This window comes from Mizuhopecten yessoensis, unplaced genomic scaffold, assembly GCF_002113885.1.
Source record: "Mizuhopecten yessoensis strain PY_sf001 unplaced genomic scaffold, ASM211388v2 scaffold9969, whole genome shotgun sequence".
Lineage (NCBI taxonomy): Eukaryota > Metazoa > Mollusca > Bivalvia > Pectinida > Pectinidae > Mizuhopecten > Mizuhopecten yessoensis.
The window spans coordinates 526,348-548,476 of NW_018408313.1; the positions used below are offsets into that span (position 1 = coordinate 526,348).

The 22,129-nt window shown below is 36.1% G+C and overlaps 1 protein-coding gene across 2 annotated transcripts in view; it reads right to left on the bottom strand.

The window, feature by feature from the left end:
• Window positions 1–936: 936 nt before the first annotated feature.
• LOC110459124 overlaps window positions 937–22,129 on the bottom strand; it is a 56,832-nt gene continuing 35,639 nt past the window's right edge. For both annotated transcript variants that reach the window (XM_021511218.1, XM_021511219.1), the window contains exons 2-4: window positions 19,706–19,916; window positions 3,333–3,424; window positions 937–2,711 (exon numbers count right to left, since the gene is read on the bottom strand). In XM_021511218.1, the coding sequence (XP_021366893.1) occupies window positions 2,662–2,711; window positions 3,333–3,424; window positions 19,706–19,905 (342 nt within the window). In that variant the 5' untranslated portion in view covers window positions 19,906–19,916 and the 3' untranslated portion in view covers window positions 937–2,661. The remainder of the gene's footprint in view (window positions 2,712–3,332; window positions 3,425–19,705; window positions 19,917–22,129) is intronic.

Here is a 22,129-nt window from a genome sequence, read left to right on the forward strand (position 1 = left end):
CTAGTAGGGGGTGACGTGTGATGTAACATTTGACCGACTCCAGCCTATTTATCGGCTAGTAGGGGGTGACGTGTGATGTAACATTTGACCGACTCCAGCCTATTTATCGGCTAGTAGGGGGTGACGTGTGATGTAACATTTGACCGACTCCAGCCTATTTATCGGCTAGTAGGGGGTGACGTGTGATGTAACATTTGACCGACTCCAGCCTATTTATCGGCTAGTAGGGGGTGACGTGTGATGTAACATTTGACCGACTCCAGCCTATTTATCGGCTAGTAGGGGGTGACGTGTGATGTAACATTTGACCGACTCCAGCCTATTTATCGGCTAGTAGGGGGTGACGTGTGATGTAACATTTGACCGACTCCAGCCTATTTATCGGCTAGTAGGGGGTGACGTGTGATGTAACATTTGACCGACTCCAGCCTATTTATCGGCTAGTAGGGGGTGACGTGTGATGTAACATTTGACCGACTCCAGCCTATTTATCGGCTAGTAGGGGGTGACGTGTGATGTAACATTTGACCGACTTCAGCCTATTTATCGGCTAGTAGGGGGTGACGTGTGATGTAACATTGGACCGACTCCGGCCTAATTATCGGCTAGTAGGGGGTGACGTCTGATGTAACATTGGACCGACTCCGGCCTAATTATCGGCTAGTAGGGGGCGACGTGTGATGTAACATTTGACCGACTCCAGCCTATTTATCGGCTAGTAGGGGGTGACGTGTGATGTAACATCTGACCGACTTCAGCCTATTTATCGGCTAGTAGGGGGTGATGTGTGATGTAACGAATGTCACAATACTGTACAAATAACCCTGTGTCGCCTAACCACCATTTATTATGTGACCAAAATATTTTAAAAGTTTTACCCAAAATTCAGCTGCACTGTTCAGTAAGCAAATATCTGAATTATTGATAAGAAGTCCGTTAATTTTATATTTTTATTGTTTCTGATTTCTAAGGGTTTACATTATTTGACAAAGACGGAATACACAAATAATCTTGGGGTTTGTGTAAAACTCGTCAAATTTGCACAGCAAACATACGGAATATGAAAGTCTCAATATTTTTTCAGTTAAATTAGGACAAGGCAGTATCGAGAAACCACAGTTTTCATTTGACAGATCCAACTGTTATCTTTAGTAAGGTAATGCAATACAACGTGTTGTACGCATTGGGTTTCTTTTACAATTTGCTGTCTGTTGTCCTTATCACAAACTTACTGATATACGTCTGGACTTTAATTTTGTTTCGTTTCTGTACGCATCGTTCCACGCTTATACCTGTTACTATAATGTTTTACTAAACGACCCATAGGTTTTGATATATCGGTAAAACAAGCAACGCCCCATAATCTTGGTATTTCAAGATGGTATTCCTGTGATTTAATAAAAAAAAACACACTGTGTTCTCAAATCCGCTTCATCAAAATGTTTTCCCTTACAAATCTCGTACACAGGATTGTCTCGTGCAGCGTGTGATGATTCGGGGATATTGTTTGGCTTCAAAAAGTTGGACATAACGGTATGGCTTCCTTAACGATATTATACGCACATAATATTCACGAAAAACAAGAATGATTTATTCTGTAATGCATGTAACAGCCAAATACCAGACTGGTCAATAGAAGGAAAACAAAACGCGAACTAGAAAGGTTGACGCTCTTTTGCAATCCAAAATGTACATCGATTCTGGATCAAAATCTATGCCTATAAACAGTGCGTTGTACGTGTATGGTTTCCTCTATAAACGAGAAGTAAATTAAGTTCGCGAACTAAAATACCAGACTTTGCTCCTAAAGCACAAATAAAGCTCTGACGTATTGACATTTATCACAATTACGTAATAAAAAGAAGACCATAACGCCACATGCAAGTAAAAAATAAGTTGCCTTTGGAAAAAATCCCTCGTTCATTTAATATAAGTTACGTAGCCATGGAACAATGTTATTTGTAGTGTAAATCAGATGTTATTTAATTATTCGTATTTGTATTTTTACACTTTTGGTCTGTCATGGCGAGAATATTAACCACATTACTCTAACATGTTGAACACATGTAGCGACTTATATAATATATATACGGCTAGAAAACAGTCTTATGTAAGAATTGGTTATGACATTCCAAGATCCGATGAATATGTCCTATTGATATAGGCAATCACTGTCTTTCATTTAAAAAGAGATGATATATAGCTGTCCTAAAATAGAATCGTGATCACCTACATATGTAACCATGGTCACATTTGTATCACACAGTTATTCTAGTTAAAACAGGAAACAACTGTTCCGTCGAAAAACATATCCAGTTATGTCCGTTTTGATTTCTTCAGTGCGTTTACTTTTCTTCTGCTACCTTAAGAGAGTCAGTTGTTTCTTTGTATATTTTATCCCATTTTGTCACTTACACTTGATAACTTAAAGTATAGTTAATATCGAAATATTCTGATTTCGTTCGTTTATATTAATCTCGTTACGTTATGCTGCCAGGTAGGGCTACAATATATAAATAACTTTGTTTTTCCACCGAATTCCGTAACTTCTGTTCTTGCAATGGATATGTAATATATACACCGCAAACCTGACCAATCAGAGGGATATTACATGCCACGGGGATCTTCTCCTGTGACGTCATCCCTCTGTTTGAGGGAGTGCTATACTTCCGGTTTTCCGAGTAGTTCCTCTCCAGTCACCACTCCATCACCTGGTAGAATTAAGAATTAAAACATCTTACATATCCGATAAGTTTATTCGAGGAAATATGCAGGTATCTTGTGTTACAAAATTTATGTTGCACACATTGTTTCCACATTAGCTAGTAAACACTTCTTGAAAAATAGCTTTTCGTCCTTTGATTTTTATATTTTTGATGTAATCATTATCCGTTTAAAACATTTTTCTAATATACATCAGTTTATAGCCCACATCTATCTTGGACATGTTTGTAAACCTGATTGAAATCGTATTCATATTACATTAAAAGTAGAATTTCTACATTGATTGTTATCTGCGATCGAATGCTTATTTACTACACCACCCAGTAATATAAAAAATATATATCAAGCTTGTTAATGATTAAAATGACACATACTCAGTTGTTTAGCGAAGCGACATTATCATTTATATATATATAAATCTATTATCTTAACATACATTTCGAAAGTTATGTCAAATCATTAAATTATATTAACGTGTTTTTTTTACTTTTTAATATACAACAGCCTGAAGTGACGAGTTTACGTTATATGTTTCCTCACTCATAGATCTTCGTAAGAATATACATTTAAATTACTCGATAAGATATTAATACATATAAGGAACATACCGTTTGTGTCTACGAACTTCCGAATCAAGGCTTCTGCAATTTCTGGGTGGTCTGCTAATTGTTCCGTTAATTCTTCCACGCGCATTAAAAACCTAAAATACAATTAAGAAAATGATAATTATTTACATTCTTCATACTTTTGTCGGCAGAGTTTTTGTAGGGTTAAAAAGAATGACCACACATGAACAAAGACAGCATGATCAACCTAAAACACACCATAACAAAGTAAAGACAACAACAGGATACGGGGAAATTAAAATCGGAAAAAAGGCGAAGACAAGAAGGTAATTGATGAGACACCAGAAACAAAGAAAGGCAAAGAAAGGAACCAAGGAGACACAAAGACATCAACAATCGTTATGACAACACAACAAATGATAACAACAACAACAGGAAATCGTGGTAACAACAGAACAACGAAAGGACAACAACAGGATTCGGAATCTGTACAAACGGAAATGCATTTACGAGAACGATCGTGACGTCTATTTAATTTTGTAGCGCCTTCATTTACACATATACTTAACACATATTTTGTTTTCGACTTTTTCGATGGATTTATTGAGTCTCCAGCCCGTTATAGTTCAAATAAGCACAAATAGGTATTTTGTTATTTAGTGCTTAGGAATACGTCAATCAGCCATATAGGCATTGGGATAATGATATTAACAATTACCTACACTGTATAGCTGTCTCTTGGTATATCAAACATTTTAAACAGATTCAGACTCAGAAACGGAACGTCGCTAACTTCTGGGGTTTGACGCAAGATTTTTATTCGCTTAAATCCTCCTTTTTCATATTTTTAATTACAATATTTGCATCGTCGAAATTTGAATCTAATATAGATAACATAAATTCTGTATGCTTCTTAACCTTCTCACCGATCCTTCCCCTCACACAATCCACTTTGAGATGACAACATCTCTAACAGATTTTCATTTAATTTTTCCCCTTTATAGAATGTAAACCTTTGAAATATATATTTTTCTTCTTTTTTTTACTGAAGTGTTTTAGGTATAATTGATGCGAACTTATATTACCGTAGTTCATTGTATTTGGTGTTTTTATAGCAGGACCTCTAACCCTGCAAGACCTTTAATTCATCGTTAGGAGGAAACAATTATAATCCATGATTGTCGGTGAAATGGTTCATTTTAACTTTGACAAATCCTTTTTGATACAGTACCTGTAAATAAAATAAGTTAACAACGGGTACAAGTTCCTCGTACGAAATTAGTGCTGTGTGAGGTTTGTTGTTTAAAACTTAGTGATTAGGACATTGAAATAAAAGTGTCAATACAATTTCGTCATAAACAAAAAATAGATGAACTATTTGCATTACTTTCCGATTATCTAAAAGTCAGGTTGACAGGGTGTCCCTGTTGTATCATTACTTTAACGCCATGTCTCCATAACTTGTCGAACGAACTCGTGACTCAAAAACATGCAACCAGATTGGTGCAAACATTTTACACTTGCATCCGTACTTAACACACCTTGTATGTCATCTATGGAACACCTAGGTGGTTTGATGATCCGCACGGGTAACGATGGTGTAACATTAAATGCAATACCGCGTACTTAGCATGCATCTTGATTTGTGTAAAAAAGGTACCTGACAATATTCAAAAAACCACTTAAACAGGAGCAGAGAGAGGGTTGTGAAGCCTGCCTAATGTCATTAGCATACATTTAAAACGACGTCAATAGCGTTTGCCCTTTTTATGTCCTTCTATCTGTTTCAGGTTAAGCGTTAATTGTGTGCTTCGGTGTCACCTTCACGTCCATATTAATGCTTTAGATAGAAACCCATCATTACAGTAAATACCCTAATATGGCTGTTAACATTTTACATGGAGCGTGAAGTGTTCCTGAGTAGATATTACTGTCACTGACAACATTGTCTATAAACCTTTAACATTTGACATGGAGCGTGAAGTGTTCCTGAGTAGATATTACTGTAAAGGACAACATTGTCTATAAACCTTTAACATTTGACATGGAGCGTGAAGTGTTCCTGAGTAGATATAACTGTAAAGGACAATATTGTCTATAAACGTTTAACATTTTACATGGAGCGTGAAGTGTTCCTGAGTAGATATTACTGTAAAGGACAACATTGTCTATGAACCTTTAACATTTTACATGGAGCGTGAAGTGTTCCTGAGTAGATATTACTGTAAAGGACAACATTGTCTATGAACCTTTAACATTTTACATGTAGCGTGAAGTGTTCCTGAGTAGATATAACTGTAAAGGTCAACATTGTCTATACACCTTTAACATTTTACATGGAGCGTGAAGTGTTCCTGAGTAGATATAACTGTAAAGGACAACATTGTCTATAAACCTTGAACATTTTACATGGAGCGTGTAGTGTTCCTTAGTAGATATTACTGTAAAGGACAACATTGTCTATACACCTTTAACATTTTACATGGAGCGTGAAGTGTTCCTGAGTAGATATTACTGTAAAAGACAACATTGTCTATATACTTTTAACATTTTACATGGAGCGTGAAGTGTTTCTGAGTAGATATTACTGTAAAGGACAACATTGTCTATACACCTTTAACATTTTACATGGAGCGTGAAGTGTTCCTGAGTAGATATTACTGTAAAAGACAACATTGTCTATATACTTTTAACATTTTACATGGAGCGTGAAGTGTTCCTGAGTAGATATTACTGTAAAGGACAACATTGTCTATACACGTTTAACATTGTACATGGAGCGTGAAGTGTTCCTAAGTAGATATTACTGTAAAGGACAACATTGTCTATAAACCTTTATCATTTTGACGTTACAGATAGGATTTTTTCTTTTGTAGTTATTAGATTTCTTATAATGTCAATATGGCATTGAATGATCATGTCTTGGTATGGGTTCTTGTACTATGATTGGTCATCTACCAACGGATTTATTGTTTAATCATTGTCATTTCCTACATAGTTAGTTGGAGTACGATGGTACATTTGTAGTCATATTTCTAACTTGAGGTCGTTTTAAAATATTGAAAATTCTATTAATTGAATTTGGAAATGAACTTACGTGAGGACTTTTGAGCATTTGCTAAGACGATCATATTAAATTGTTTATTTTTTTCAGAAAAACCTGACCTATCATACATAATTCCAATTACCGGCTTTGTTGTGATATAAATGGTTAATTAATTTTGAAACTTCCTTACAGATCTATCCCCGAATTCATTTCAAGATATTCTAATCTCTCGTTGTGGCCTGTTATTTACTGGTATTGAACCTGAAGTATGGGAAAGTAACTACGAGTGTGAAGGCATGTGTTGATGTGTTTGGTAAAGTTCAGGAATTCAAATACGTAGGCAGGGCGCTAGGATTCCACGTCTAACCGACAATTTCTCTCTCACTTAGACGCATCTCTGCAATTGACATCTTGTCTCTCCGTGATAGGGTAATTGAGTTGGCAAGATACACAATAAAACGTCAGTGATAGCTTAGGTTAGGCATGTACTAAACCATAAACGGGCAACGTAGTGAAAAGTACGGAGAACAATTCATTTAGTGCAGTATGATTAATTTAGTTTGTCTTTCAAACAGATGCCTATCACAGTAAATTGAATGATAGAGTTTGAATTAAGACGCTGTCCGCGTGTTTGATTGACGGTTGTTATTAGGTAATTGACATTGATTCTACATGCTGCTTTACTATTAGCAAAACATTTGTGACGCACAACATGTCGGAAACACACTGACTATAAATTTCTGCTCATATCAAATAGAAACGATCTAAGATATGGGTTGGTTTGTAGTAAAACAGTTTCTAAGTACATTTATTTCTTTAACGTTTTTTTTGTTATCATGCTAGCGTTGTTATTTATGTATTTTTGTCCTTAATAAGACATGATTCTAGTTCTAAATCCTATGGTTACTTGCATTGCGTACTTGATTATTGAATATTTTGACAATATGATTATGTTAAAGAAGGACACATTACCTGACAAGAATTCGATAATTACCATAAAAATTCGTCGGCGGCATGTACCACAATAAGTGCAGTGTTAAAGTTCCATGTGATCATAGCAGTAGAAGTGTTTCAAAACTAACTCTGCTTCCTTTTACCCAAATACGTTTGTGATGACGCATACTTCATTGCTTTACCATCGTTCTATAAATTAACAAAACACACTTTGGTGAATGGTTTGTTGTTTTTGTTAGTAACATTAACGTTGTATTTATTTTCTAATTTTACAAATTGTGATTTTTGGTTCCTCGAAATAAAGGAAACGAATCAATGTCTGCCCATGGTTAGCAGTTCAATCTAAGTTGATGAAATGCCGCACTAAACCATAACTACAACCCAGGAGTGTAATAGTAACATCGCTCATTTCTTTACATTAACTTTCAATACGACAAAGCTGGTGACCCCAACATCAAACACTTCTAAACCATGTGTTTTAAATTCAGCCATTACCAAGCCATTTTGTTCTCACAAATAACATGTAAGATTCTCCGGCTAGTTAGGAAACAAAAAGTTGAATAAAACTTCAACAACCGAGACTAAGTCACATCATTCTGATGTAGCCTCCCGACGGAATCAAAGTGATGTACTGACCTCGGCTTTACTTCCTTTTCATTTGCAGAAAAATAATGTAAGTTGTACTGCAATGTAAAGACAAAATCACTTCAACAATTTTAACACGTAATTTGGTAAACAAGCGTTTGTAAAGGAGACGATACTTTCTTGTATTATATAAGTCTGATATAGGCAATAGTACTCAACTAGTCATCACATATGCTTTAAGCTTTAAACAAATTCTACAGGGAGAATTGTAGTGCATTTCAAAGACAGTAGCACTACAACATTTGGTTTACAAGTTTGTGTAAATAGAGAATATAGTATATAGGTCTCTAGTAGGCCATACTACTTTCACAATTAGCACATTAACCAATTTTGCAAAGTTTCTCTGCAATGTATCCTACGCGTAATTAGTAGAGACAATAGTTCTTTTTCCGTCTCCACAAGAACCTGTTTCAACAGCTCTTTTCGGTAGAGTTTCACTTCAATGTAAAGTATATACACACTTTCTCTTTTTGCTGTATGTCAAAAAATGTGTTCGGAACAGTTATACACACGTCTTTTCATTCGTTTGACCTGAGTACTATTAATTAGTCCTACTTAGACGAATAGGAAAATGGTGTTGGAAGAAGGATTTACTTTGTTTGTCTTTCTTTATAGACTGACGTTGTTTTAAATATGTGCTTCATCACCGCGAATTTTGAGTTATTTTAACGTCATTCTATGCTTGAGTTGCTGGTTGACCGCCAGTCCCTGAGGATTGCCGTAATATTGTAGATGGAATTCATTCTGATAGGTTTACACGATAAACTTTATGAATATTGTATATATTACAGCTATAGGATGTAAAGTTGTAACGCGATAACAGGTTTTAAAAGCATCTTCGCCTTTTGCTGTATTTTTGCATATGTTTTGGAACACTTTAGACATTGATGTTTATTTCTATGACCTAAGTACAAGTTATGCGTCCCTGATGGACGGAGATCTATATCGTTCACTAACATGTTTACATTTGTGCTTGCGGCATCTATTGTGGAAAATATAAAAAAAAAATGTATTTCCCCACTATATTTTTCTAGTGATATTAAAATTAATATATAGTAGTACTTTACCAATTATCATACTTACAGTGTTGTCAGCGTTTCAGTTGACAGATTTTGCGTTTTCAGTCTGTTCTCATTCCATTCCGTTTGCCAACTGAAACGTTGACACCCTTGTGATTGGTCACCAATTTTGCAAGCAGAATGGTACTTCAAGATGTAATAAATGTCTCTGGTACAGACAACGCTGCTCTATCATTTGTAAATAAGATATTTTTATTAGGGGTCTAGATCCTTTGTATTTCCACTTCACACCGGGGCGATATATCTCTCCTGTCTCCTCTAATCATATCTTACCTAGCGTAAACTTATAACAAACTAACCAATTAGTTTCGACTTACATTGTTTTTAAGGTTCGTAAGCTATCCTGATGACTTAAAGTACATTTGCAGACACTTTCTTAATAAAGGGAAAACAATATGTCATAGCCTGAACACGATTTAACATAGAATGGTACAGACATTAATCATATCTGACTTGGTCTGTGATCTGCCTCAAAGAATGATGCATTGAGTGGTTCCAGACACTTTATCGACACTCGTTTTTGGCATGCATTATTTAGATCATAGGAATTTGTTGTAGACTATATGTTATTCATCATTTAATAATTGTACATGTAATTCGATGAAACTGCACAACACCTATAGTCTGTTTGCTTTGTAAAACTACGACAGAGATGAATTACACAAAGGGCATTGTAACTAAATATACAAAAGTTCCCTGATCTTGTTTTCTATCATATACTACATTGTTGTATGGCCATTACACGAATTATGGAAAATAGTTGCATGTCAGTATTACTGCAAAACTGTTTGAAATTTTAAGACCAAGGTTGACTCCTTTTGTGAATTATACAAATTAATATTTACGTAGATGACGACAATTACGTCAGTCTTATTCCAAACTATTTAATAAGCGTGGCGAATTTTATGTTGTTATTGCTAACTCTTCTTTACTTTAAAGAAACAATGATTCCAGAAACAGTTATGGTTTGATGTAATTTCTGCTTAGATGCGTCGTGTTTTAATCATTACATATCCAGGGTTTCCTACAAAAGACGTTACATTCTACACTGAAGACGTTTTACAGTCGTTGCTATGCCACAATGTTAAATTAAGAGGTTTCGGTGCAATGATTAGACAGGTGTTTGTCAAAATTGCCTTTAAAGGTGATTAACATGATTTCCTGTGAATTTTTAGGTGTCATGCGTGATTAAGGAAGCGCTTACCCTTCAAAATGATATGGTTTTGGTGTACCATCGAGTTTTTATGTCTTTTCTTACTATCGATACGTATTATCCGATTCAGTGTATATTTTAAGAATTTCACTTTATAGTTAGTGAATCATTTATTACAGAGCATTCCTATAAATAGTAACACAGAATTATAAAATGTCATTATATCATTTCTTTTGTAAAATTGTAAGGGTAGTTTAAAAATCTAATTGAAAGTGTGTTTTAAAATTTAAATAAATATGTGAGAGTAATATATATATATAAAGATCACAAAAGGCGTGATATGTGCTCTGTTAATAATTGATATATGGAGTCAATTATTGTTAAGAACAATTAATAATTAATCATGTGTATGAAAAGACTAATTGGTTTGCATTAACACATGTACTTATTATTATGTACAATATTATCTAAGAACAGTTACTGATTTATGTTTGCAATCGCCATATTAAATTGGAACAGTGTGTTCTACTGGATCAAGATCTTATATCACAATTATTCAAAATATTGCAAATCGTGCACAACTTCTTAAAAGCTAAAAGATTTTCATATTATTCTTTATGCGCTCGCGTCATCTTTCTTCTACAGTGACTGTTTGGTCACATGTCAATCTTATTTCAGAAAATGGTACCGTCATCCGGTCTTTTCGTTCTAATGGAAAACATTTTTGGAATAATGTAGGTGGCAAACATTTCCTTTGACTTGAAAGAGACTTATGAACGTACACATGGAACAGATTTAGTGCAGACTTTCTTAAAATCTCCCATCAAAGAAAAAAACACTGAGCTCGTTTCATTTTGTAGGTGTAATTATAGCACATTTAATGGACATTCATCGGTTTTCAGCGGTGCTAATTCAATGACGTATGTAACCATACGCACAACTCTCAATATGTCAAATTGTACAATGAAGCCCTTGTGGTAGCTTAACTTAACCGAATTTACGACATTCCAACACGACAATAAGTTGTGTAAGACATTATGATTATGAAGTAGGTTCTTAATCATTTTTTATTCCCGCCTTAACTGTTTGACGTCACAGTGCATATGGACAAAATCAAACGTTGTTTATTACGCGTTTTATGTCTTGATAACTATGCTGTGAGCCTTTTAAAGCAGACTGATGGGATGATGTCATACAGTTATCTTTATTTTCGTTCCCAATATTTTGCCGAGCCGTATTAAGTAACAACTTTGCCACATACTTTAACGGACGCATACATTGAAGGATCAAAAAGCACGCACGACATTAACTTGTACAAATCTTAGTCAGTGTGTTAAAATATGTATTACGTTTTAGCTCTTTAAGATTTTCCTATCAACCAAAGGGTATACATTCTCTGTCATTCCCAGGGTACATTTTTTTTCTGTCACACATAGGGTATACTTTCTCTCATCCCTAAGGTATGACAGCACACGGATAGACACAATACGATGACGTCAGTAGACCGATAAGTTATGATGTCAACTTCAACGGGAAAGGTCAATTGCAAATCCAAATAAAACACGGATGACATATATGATTATCAATGATTTAATTTACTGACAGGATGGTAGAAAAACGAATCCTACAGTATGTTGAAAGTATGCCTGATAAATCTCAATGCCTTGAAGCAAGCCTCGAATATGACAGTTAAGAATACCACCATTCGGCTTAAGATTTCTCTGTCATCCCCTCACTATAAATGGATATTGTTTTAATTTATCCTGTTATGTATCTTGAAGTAACATCGCCTCCCGTATTTTATTTGGGTGTATGAGGGCGTTGTCCTTATTTATAATGTATCTGCCGTTCCTGCTGCTGTGTTTCCTATTGAATCGGAGTACCGTGTATGTTGTAGTTTTGGCATCCTTTAAAGAGACTATTCCGAATTTGCTTTTAAAATTGAAATAAAAGGATATGAAAACTTCAAGAATGTTTTTGACGCTACAAAATATTTCATACCATTTTGATGTTTTTTGTTTTATCGACTTTCCGTAGGATTTTACTTCTGATAATAACAGGATTTAATGACTTCGTCAAGGTAAATATCCCTAAGTCTGCAATCAGAAAAAGTCAATAATGTTATATTTTATTTATTTCATCTGGCATGATATTACAAATGACTAAATACAAATGGAAATATTTAAATTCCAGCAATCTATGCATGCTTTCCACAGAAGCTGTCGTCATAGTGACGAGCGAAAGTAATAATTGAGACGGTTTCTTATTCCTGCTTCAGGATTAAGGAATTCCGATCTTTTATTTATATGAGAGAAATTAGGATTTTAGTAGACCCCTGTGACACGTCGTTTGGCTTTCATTTCCACTGATTCTATGTAACGAGATGTGTGGCCTAGAACTGTTGCAACGGTGTCCCCTGACACAGCTGTAAGACATGCCGGATAATACATGTTCCGGGTTATATTATAGAATTATAGATTTTAATTGAAATTGGACTTTTTTATTATAAAAAAATAATCTGCAATGCAATTATCTTAAACAATAACAGACAGTTATGATTAAAAATGAAAACACGGAATCCTAACAATAGAGGAAATGAAGAGATACCGATGATTGGTGTTTACCATTTCAATGTAATCGGTCTGACAATTGGTGACTAACCTACCGTAACACTTGACATTGTACATGGGTTATATTTCAGGGAAGGGGTACAAACACATAAAACCATATTGTGACCATTGACATTAGTGTAAAATATTAAAGCCCAGTTAAAAAAATTTAATTCTTTTAACACAACCATGCCATGGATTCTTATAAAATTGTAGTGTTTGAAAAACAAAACAAGAAAACAAACTGGTTATATTTCGGGTCCTTTATGTTACAATTTCTACACTTATTCAAGCATGGACTCAAACTGAGTGTATAATTTATGAACCGCCACGCCTATGAAAACTTCGACAGAAGAAGTTACTCTTAGTCTGAAAACTCCGTTGGCTGCTTCATCTTCTATATAGAAGGAAGCATGTCATAACTTTGAATGCAACTCTTATTTGCGATTAGAACATATGCAATTTTACCCTTAACCTTACGGTAATTGAGCTGCTTTTAAAATGAGAACTTAATTACAATTATTTACGATATGCAAACCTTCAGATATATGACAGGACAGCAAATGACACTATTTTCAAAGGAGAATACGAAAAGAAAATATTTACATAAGAAGCCAGGTTATTTCAACTTACTCTCACTATTACAAGAACTTCTGCAAATTTCCCCCAAACTTGCAACGTATACAACGTACATTTATGCAGCATTAGAATTATCTGTTGTTGACTGTGCATGTTGTCATTATGTTTGAATTATGTTAAAATGTTTCGATCGACAGCAGTAAATATATTTGACAATTAGAAGTTCTAGCGGTCAACTGGAATATTGAAAAGTCAGTCAATCAACATAAAACAAATATACATGTACAATTATACCACTCGAACGAAGAAGGATATAATTTACTCAGTTTTTTGTCGGAATCCTTGAGAGCATCATTCGTTAACAGTCCTTCCAAAATACAACAGTTTCATCTCATCCAATCAGAGGCCGCGGCGGTCATATTGATATCACATAATATGTGTATTGCACATTACACACCTGCCAATAACATTTATCGAGAAGTTTCATTATGTTTTTTAAGTTGTAGTTTTCTCCATTCCTTAGAGGCGAAGTTGAATTCTTTTTAACTCTGAAAAACAGTCTTGAAAATATTGTTTCACTTTCTTTAAGTACAGTCCACTCAATAGAATAAAGACTTTGGCCCCTAGCTAATAAGCTAATCAGAAGCTACAGTGTTTGATGTTCGCTAGAAAAATGATATACCTAATTCTTTTCGACATATACCAAGTAGTCAATACTCATATGTTATAGCATTATGTTATACCGAGCCGTACCTGAATTTCGTCTGACAATTTAATAGCGATAGCGGAAGAAACATGAACCGACCCGAAACGTTATTGATGATACTTATACATAAAACAACGCATGCATCAAAACGTAAAGTAGAATGATGAAAATGTTATATTTTAGAGAATATTTATATGCATAACATTTAATTATAAAACTAATTTTCAATGAAAGCTCTTTACTAAAAGACTCCGACATGTAAAAATGTCTCCGGTATCACGTGATCCATCGGCCACGGCTTATTTCCCACAGTGTGTGGATAACTCAAGGTTACCACAACCTTCTCTTAATTGTTTGCATTATCATATTCAGCCATGTGATTTGGTTTAATTGAGAGCAAGATGAGATACTCTTTTATCAACTAATGGGATGAACAAATGATCTATCAACACACAGATTTACTGTAATGGCTGTCGACAGAGCAACTCCAGTGGATACACACATGGATATTGACCTTTGAGATCGCCCCATTGATCAATGAGATGACCAATTAAAAGCGTCGTCTCATTAATCCTTTGGGAGTCTATATTGACATTGGCTGTAACCAAGCAACTGTAGGCTATAAACAAAGCAGAATCCATGAGAGGGATTATTACTAATTCCGGATGTGTGTGGCCCCAGGACTCCTCAAGGAGTGTCCTTTGTCCCCTACGGTGTTGATTGATCACTCAATGGACCAATCAGATCCGTGCTCCTATCGACCTACGCCAATACGTCAGTGTTGTGGGATGAATAGCTAGATGGGTATTAAGAGGCCAGAGTGATTGGAAGGGACTTGCTTAAGCTGGATATCGTAAATATCCTAGAAATAGGCATTATATAAAACATGGCATTGGGACCGCAATTCTTCAATTTTTTATAAATGATGCACTTTATGCATGAGCAAACACTAACAAACTTCTTACTAATTCTCTGTAGGCTTGACTCACCATATACATGCATCTCCAACAGAACAGCTTATTTTGTAGAAAAGTATTGCTCTAATATATGTTTCCTGCCTCAAGAACTTTATTTACAAAGTCAGTTTGTCAGTGATTGTTTCAATACCAAACAGAGTCACAAGTACGATATCTAAGCAAGTGTTAAGCTAACGCGCTTTAAACCTTTACGCATGTGTATGATATGAATCATATGGACATGCAATCATGGAACGTTTTACAAATCTTTAAAATACTCGATCGTATTATTTTAAGACTATATTTGTGAACAACCTAGGAAAATACACCAGAACACGGACATCATATGTCTCGTAGTGATGCGTGAGATTCCGTTTGATCAGGCCATGTTTTAGACGATGCCACACCAGGAAATATTGCACCTGATTTACGAGCCATTACCTGGTTATAAGCTTAATTAAAATGAGAATGAAGCGGCAGGGGATCAGAGTAGAGGTGTTCAAATGCTGTTAGCTTTTCCAGGTGTTAACACCTGTGATATAAAAGTGATGTATGAGATATACGCGAAAATTGTGAATCGTATCCCCCTGGTCTCCCGATTATAATTTTAATTGCAATGAAACGTAATTTTGTAATCTAAATGTTATCCTTTTAGACATATTCAACAAGAAAGTTGTCTGCTAAGTTTATTATGCCTTCGACAAATAATCCAGGTTTCGCATTTTAGCCTACCATTTTGTTAAATCAAGGATTAGATGACGCATCTTAACACTTCAGATCTGATCTGCTGTGGTGACATATTATTATGCTACAGATTTATTTATTAGGAAAAGCAGGTACATATAACACATTTAAGCCTAAAAGTCTGTTAAAAGTAAGTAATCCTGAAAAGCCTACTGGTCTTTTAAGAGGGAGAACAGGTGACACATTGTTAGCCTGCCTACCAGTCTGTTAAGAGGGAGAACAGGTGACACATCGTTAGCCTACTGGTCTTTTAAGAGGGAGAACAGGTGACCCATTGTTAGCCTGCCTACTAGTCTGTTAAGAGGGAGAACAGGTGACACATTGCTAGCCTGCCTACCTACTAGTCTGTTAAGAGGAAGAACAGGTGACACATCGTTAGCCTACTGGTCTTTTAAGAGGGAGAACAGGTGACACATTGTTAGCCTGCCTACCAGTCTGTTAAGAGGGAGAACAGGTGACACATTGCTAGCCTGCCTACCTACTAGTCTGTTAAGAGGGAGAACGGGTGACACATCGTTAGCCTACTAGTCTGTTAAGAGGAAGAACAGGTGACACATCGTTAGCCTACTGGTCTTTTAAGAGGGAGAACAGGTGACACATTGTTAGCCTGCCTATTAGTCTGCTAAGAGGGAAAACAGGTTACACATTGTTAGCCTGCCTACTAGTTTGTTAAGAGGGAGAACAGGTGACACATTGCTAGCCTGCCTACCTACTAGTCGGTTAAGAGGGAGAACAGGTGACACATCGTTAGCCTACTAGTCTGTTAAGAGGGAGAACAGGTGACACATCGTTAGCCTACCGGTCTTTAAAGAGGGAGAACAGGTGACCCATTGTCAGCCTACTAGTCTGTTAAGATGGAGAACAGGTGACACCTTGTTAGCCTACTTGTCTGTTAAGAGGGAGAACAGGTGACACATCGTTAGCCTACTAGTCTGTTAAGAGGAAGCACAGGTGACACATCGTTAGCCTACTAGTCTGTTAAGAGGAAGAACAGGTGACACATTACTAGCCTACCGGTCTTTTAAGAGGGAGAACAGTATCCCATTGTCAGCCTACTAGTCTGTTAAGAGGGAGAACAGGTGACCCATTGTCAGCCTACCGGTCTTTTAAGAGGAAGAGCAGGTGACACATTGTTAGCCTGCCTACTAGTCTGTTAAGAGGGAGAACAGGTGACATCTTGTTAGCCTACTGGTCTGTTAAGAGGGAGAACAGGTGACACATCGTTAGCCTACTAGTCTGTTAAGAGGGAGAACAGGTGACACATTGTTAGCCTACAAGTCTGTTAAGAGGGAGAACAGGTTACACATTGTTAGCCTACCTACTAGTCTGTTAAGAGGGAGAACAGGTGACACATCGTTAGCCTGCCTACTAGTCTGTTAAGAGGGAGACCAGGTGACACATTGCTAGCCTGCCTACTAGTCTGTTAAGATGGAGATCAGGTGACACATTGTTAGCCTGGCTACTAGTCTGTTAATAGGGAGAACAGGTTACACATTGTTAGCCTGCCTACTTGTCTGTTAAGATGGAGAACGGGTGACACATTGTTAGCCTACAAGTCTGTTAAGAGGGAGAACAGGTGACACATTGTTAGCCTGCCTACTAGTCTGTTAATAGGGAGAACAGGTGACACATTGCTAGCCTGCCTACTAGTCTGTTAAGATGGAGAACGGGTGACACATTGTTAGCCTGCCTACTAGTCTGTTAAGATGGAGAACGGGTGACACATTGTTAGCCTGCCTACTAGTCTGTTAAGAGGGAGAACGGGTTACACATTGTTAGCCTGCCTACTAGTCTGTTAAGAGGGAGAACAAGTGACCCATTGTAAGTCTATTAGTCTGTTAAGAGGGAGAACAGGTGACCCATTGTCAGTCTATTAGTCTGTTAAGAGGGAGAACAGGTGACCCATTGTCAGTCTATTAGTCTGTTAAGAGGGAGAACAGGTGACCCATTGTCAGTCTATTAGTCTGTTAAGAGGGAGAACAGGTGACCCATTGTCAGTCTATTAGTCTGTTAAGAGGGAGAACAGGTGACCCATTGTCAGTCTATTAGTCTGTTAAGAGGGAGAACAGGTGACCCATTGTCAGTCTATTAGTCTGTTAAGAGGGAGAACAGGTGACCCATTGTCAGTCTATTAGTCTGTTAAGAGGGAGAACAGGTGACCCATTGTCAGTCTATTAGTCTGTTAAGAGGGAGAACAGGTGACCCATTGTCAGTCTATTAGTCTGTTAAGAGGGAGAACAGGTGACACATTGTCAGCATTTAAGTCTACCTGGCGCAAACAAGGTGTAATCGGTTATAACAAACATATTTATTAGAACACAAGTCACTGGACAGGAAACAAAACCTATATTTTATGGTTGTTTTATAAGTTGCAAACTAGTTATTTTTGCTTCTTTTTTGAGTATATTTTTACACATTTGTTTCGTTTTTTTAAGATATCGATTGTCAAGCGTATGGTATTCGGATAAAAAAGATATCCATACATTGTTTAAAGTTGGATATGTATCACATTACTGTATTTAGCAATGTCATTAAAATCATATCTCTTATTGCTCTCTATTGCTGCTAGTGATAGATTTGAGTTTAAAATATAACATTTGATACTAGCTGTTAAACACTGTTCTTTTATGCTTATATAACTTACAGTTTACTGTTTGAGCATACGCGAACAAATGATTTATTTATTTAAAAAATGTGTGAGACCTACTCGATAGATTTTATCTAAGGGAGAAGAGACTTGGTACGACTGGCGTTACTTTTACCCTTTCCTGTGAGGTATTGTCGAAAGCGTTGTCCATAAGGTTAGCGAGACCGCCACAACTGACTAGACCTCACTGTAGACAATTTGTCATTATCCGTGGACATTTATGACATCCATGAAAGTGCCATATCAATATAGCACTGTTGAATGGTTATAATATAGCCGTGCCACTTCATCTGTCATCGTTGACAATGTTTCGGAGAGTAATTTAATTAAGACGGTCATAGTTTACGGTGGGTTTACAGCCGCATCGTACCGGTGATAGTTTACGCTCGCATCAATGAAATGCTTGTCATAGAGCCTGAATTTAACACCAACGTGAGATCATGTTCGCGCCATAAAACACACCAGAGACCATGATCGCACCCATATTTCCGCGCCATGTCGTGGTAATGCAATAACACTCTGTGTTTCATTGCCGGACTAAAATAACCAAAACAATGAAACGATCTGGGATTACGCCTATACACGTTGATTGTGTTTACAGAAGATTGATTACTCTGAAATAATACGGTTAAACAATATAGGTTTTTTTGAGAAAGGCGTGTAGGATTAATGGTTTATCTACAATTCAAGTCTTATATGTATGTGCGTAATACATATGTTTATGTGTATGTGAGTGGGGTGGACGAGTGTGTATGTGTGCTTTTAGAGTTTCCGATCATTATCTTGAAGAATGATACATTATCGTTTACAGGTATAAATACAAGTACAAATGTATATTCAAGTTCAAGAAATTTAAGTACGGAAATAAAAATGTATTGATTTTGTTTCGCTGAATTCATAATTGGAAATTGAATTCATAATTATGATGTTAAACTCTTAAGATACCTGTGAAAGTTACATGTCTCTCAGTTGGAGCATATTCTTTTTTTTGTATTTCTTTCTACTGACAAACATGTTACCATCAAGCTTTTGCAATACAAATACATGTAAAGAACAATAGAAATAAAGGGAGCGGATACAAATACTTCAATAAGTTATGAATTTGATGATTATACTAACACATAATACACAACAGATGTACTCAGTCTACTCCGAAAGGTTCGGGCAATAGCTATACAGTCACACTATTTTCAACACAAGCTTCATTTATACATATAAAAATGGAGTATGTTTTCTGACACCATTTAATCAAACATTGATCTCGGTAATATCCGCCTGCTGAGTGGCAGTTACTTACTGCGAATCGTTTTCCTCCTCTGTCGTCCGCGCAAAGTCGTCGAACAAGTTATCTCCCCTTTTTCCAAATCCGTGTCCTATACGCATGACTATTCCTTGTCTGAAACCACGTTTCGTTCTTGTGAGAGTTCTTTGAGGAAGTGCATCAATTATGGAGACAGTCACAAAACATAACACTAGTAAGCAACAACAGGTCCGCATACTGGGAATGTCTGGAAAAAAAAAAGAAATAATATAGTGTTAACAGTTCACGTTCATTTATTTCCTTAAGAATACAGTGCAACATAAATTAAACAAGTAAACGACAACTCACATACACACCACTTCCGCACCTACTCCTAGAAGTGTAGAGAGATATCTTGCACTGCTAAAAATAATGTAATCAAAAATAGAATGATATTTGATGATAAGGACTTATGTATTACTGACAAGCACTAGACACAGTTGACTTAATTTAGTACATTTGTTTGTCTTCTACTTGCAATTCTTACATATTTGGCCTAATTAGCAACTTTTTCTTTTCTTTGGACAACAACTTAATAAATGTATACATACTTGTATTTCTGATATAGAAAGGTTTAATGAATGAATTGCGTAAATCGGAATAGAATGGACAATGGTAATAAAACCCTGACCATGGGTTAATATAACCCTATCCCTACAGTAAAATAAACTTTTGCTTTTGGTTAATAAAACCAAATCCCTACAGTCAAAAAACCTTGGCCCTGGGTTAATAAAACCTTATCCCAACGGTAATATACCCTTGTCCCTGGGTTAATATGACCATATCGATCCCTACGGTAAAAAAATCCTGTCCCTAGGCTAAAAATAGTCCTACACTGTCCTCGGGTACCTAAATCCTGTCACCTGGTTATTACACAAATGTCCCTGGGGTAAGTTTTAAGACCTGTCCCTGGGGTAAGTTTTAAGACCTGTCCCTGGGGTACGTTTTGAGACCATGACTTGATGAAAAGCCATAGTCCGATAGGCCTTATAATATACCGCTTGGACGTCGCATACTTTTGAAAATAGAGGACTAGAAATATACACTTGCTGGTTTATCCAGCGTCAGGAGTATACCAATATTAATCTGAAGCCAATAGGGAACTAGCAAGCTCATGCGTGAGATCATGCATGTGAACACGACACTGATTTGAGGTAGTAATTTAACACAAGATATATCACGTGAAACTGGCATGCCCTTGACAGTATTAGTAGGCCAGTTACACTCAGAAGTAAACGAAGTGAGATTCATGTAAATATGACGTCGTCATATAGGGAATGATATTAAAGTTGGTAAGATGGCGCAGTGGATAACGACTTTTACCAAATCAGTCAGGGTTCGATTTCCTAATCGGATGTGAAAAAGAATGGGGTAACCTGTACGACTGCGTGGGTCTCATCCGGGTACTCCGGTTCCCTACCAATTAAGACCTCCGCGCGCTTACATTCGGATTAACAAGAGTGATTAATATAAGTTGTTTAATGGACACTTATGTATTAATCTATGTTATGAGTTGAGTGTGAACCTATACCTTATTATCCGACATTATGGTCACTCATCGGATATGTTTATACAGCTTTGACAATTGTTCAGCCAATATGACTGTGCAATATTTGTCAAAATAATTGTTCGCAATGAAAACACACCACCTTCTAAATTCATAAACAAGATGAGATGTTTATTGAAAAAGACCGTTTGGAGTTGTAACCACGAGTTGATAATGTATGTATGAAAACAAAGAATCTAAGCCATTAGCCTACCAACAATAAAACTGTAAAATACATTAACAAAGTTGATCCGCGGAGAATCATAACTGCAGCAGGTACAAATGGAATCAGAAAATGACAACGAAAGGTTATCTTTCAGGTGTCGTCGTTGTAGCAGAGGTCGCTTATCCTTATGGAACACCTGGTCTTCATCTCCGCGTGCTTTTTTCAACGGTACATATAACATGGTTTTGAGCTCGAATTATGCTTTTCTGATATATTCATATTATCTTATTTTTTCAATCATTTAGTTAGGACTGTTGCATGTTGTCATATTTCTAAAAGCTACATGTGTATCCCTATGATGAAATTTTGGCATATTACCTTTGACTTGTATTGTCATACATATTTTACAGGAAGATGAACATACAAATATGACTACACCTTCAACAATTGGTAACAGATTTAATATTCCAAAAATGAATTAAACTGCACAAGACAGCTATGTTCTCCTTCTAGGACTTAAGGGTGACGTAAGGGTCCAAATAGGTAGAAATTCTAAAAAGTCTGAACTGCTGTTGAAAAAAGAAGGGGAGTTTTGTAAAACCCCTAAATTATGTTAATTTTAGGAATAAGAAGAGACACAAGAATTTAATTAATTAAGTTAATAATTAACTGTCTAAAAAACATGATTACGAAATTCTATATTGACATA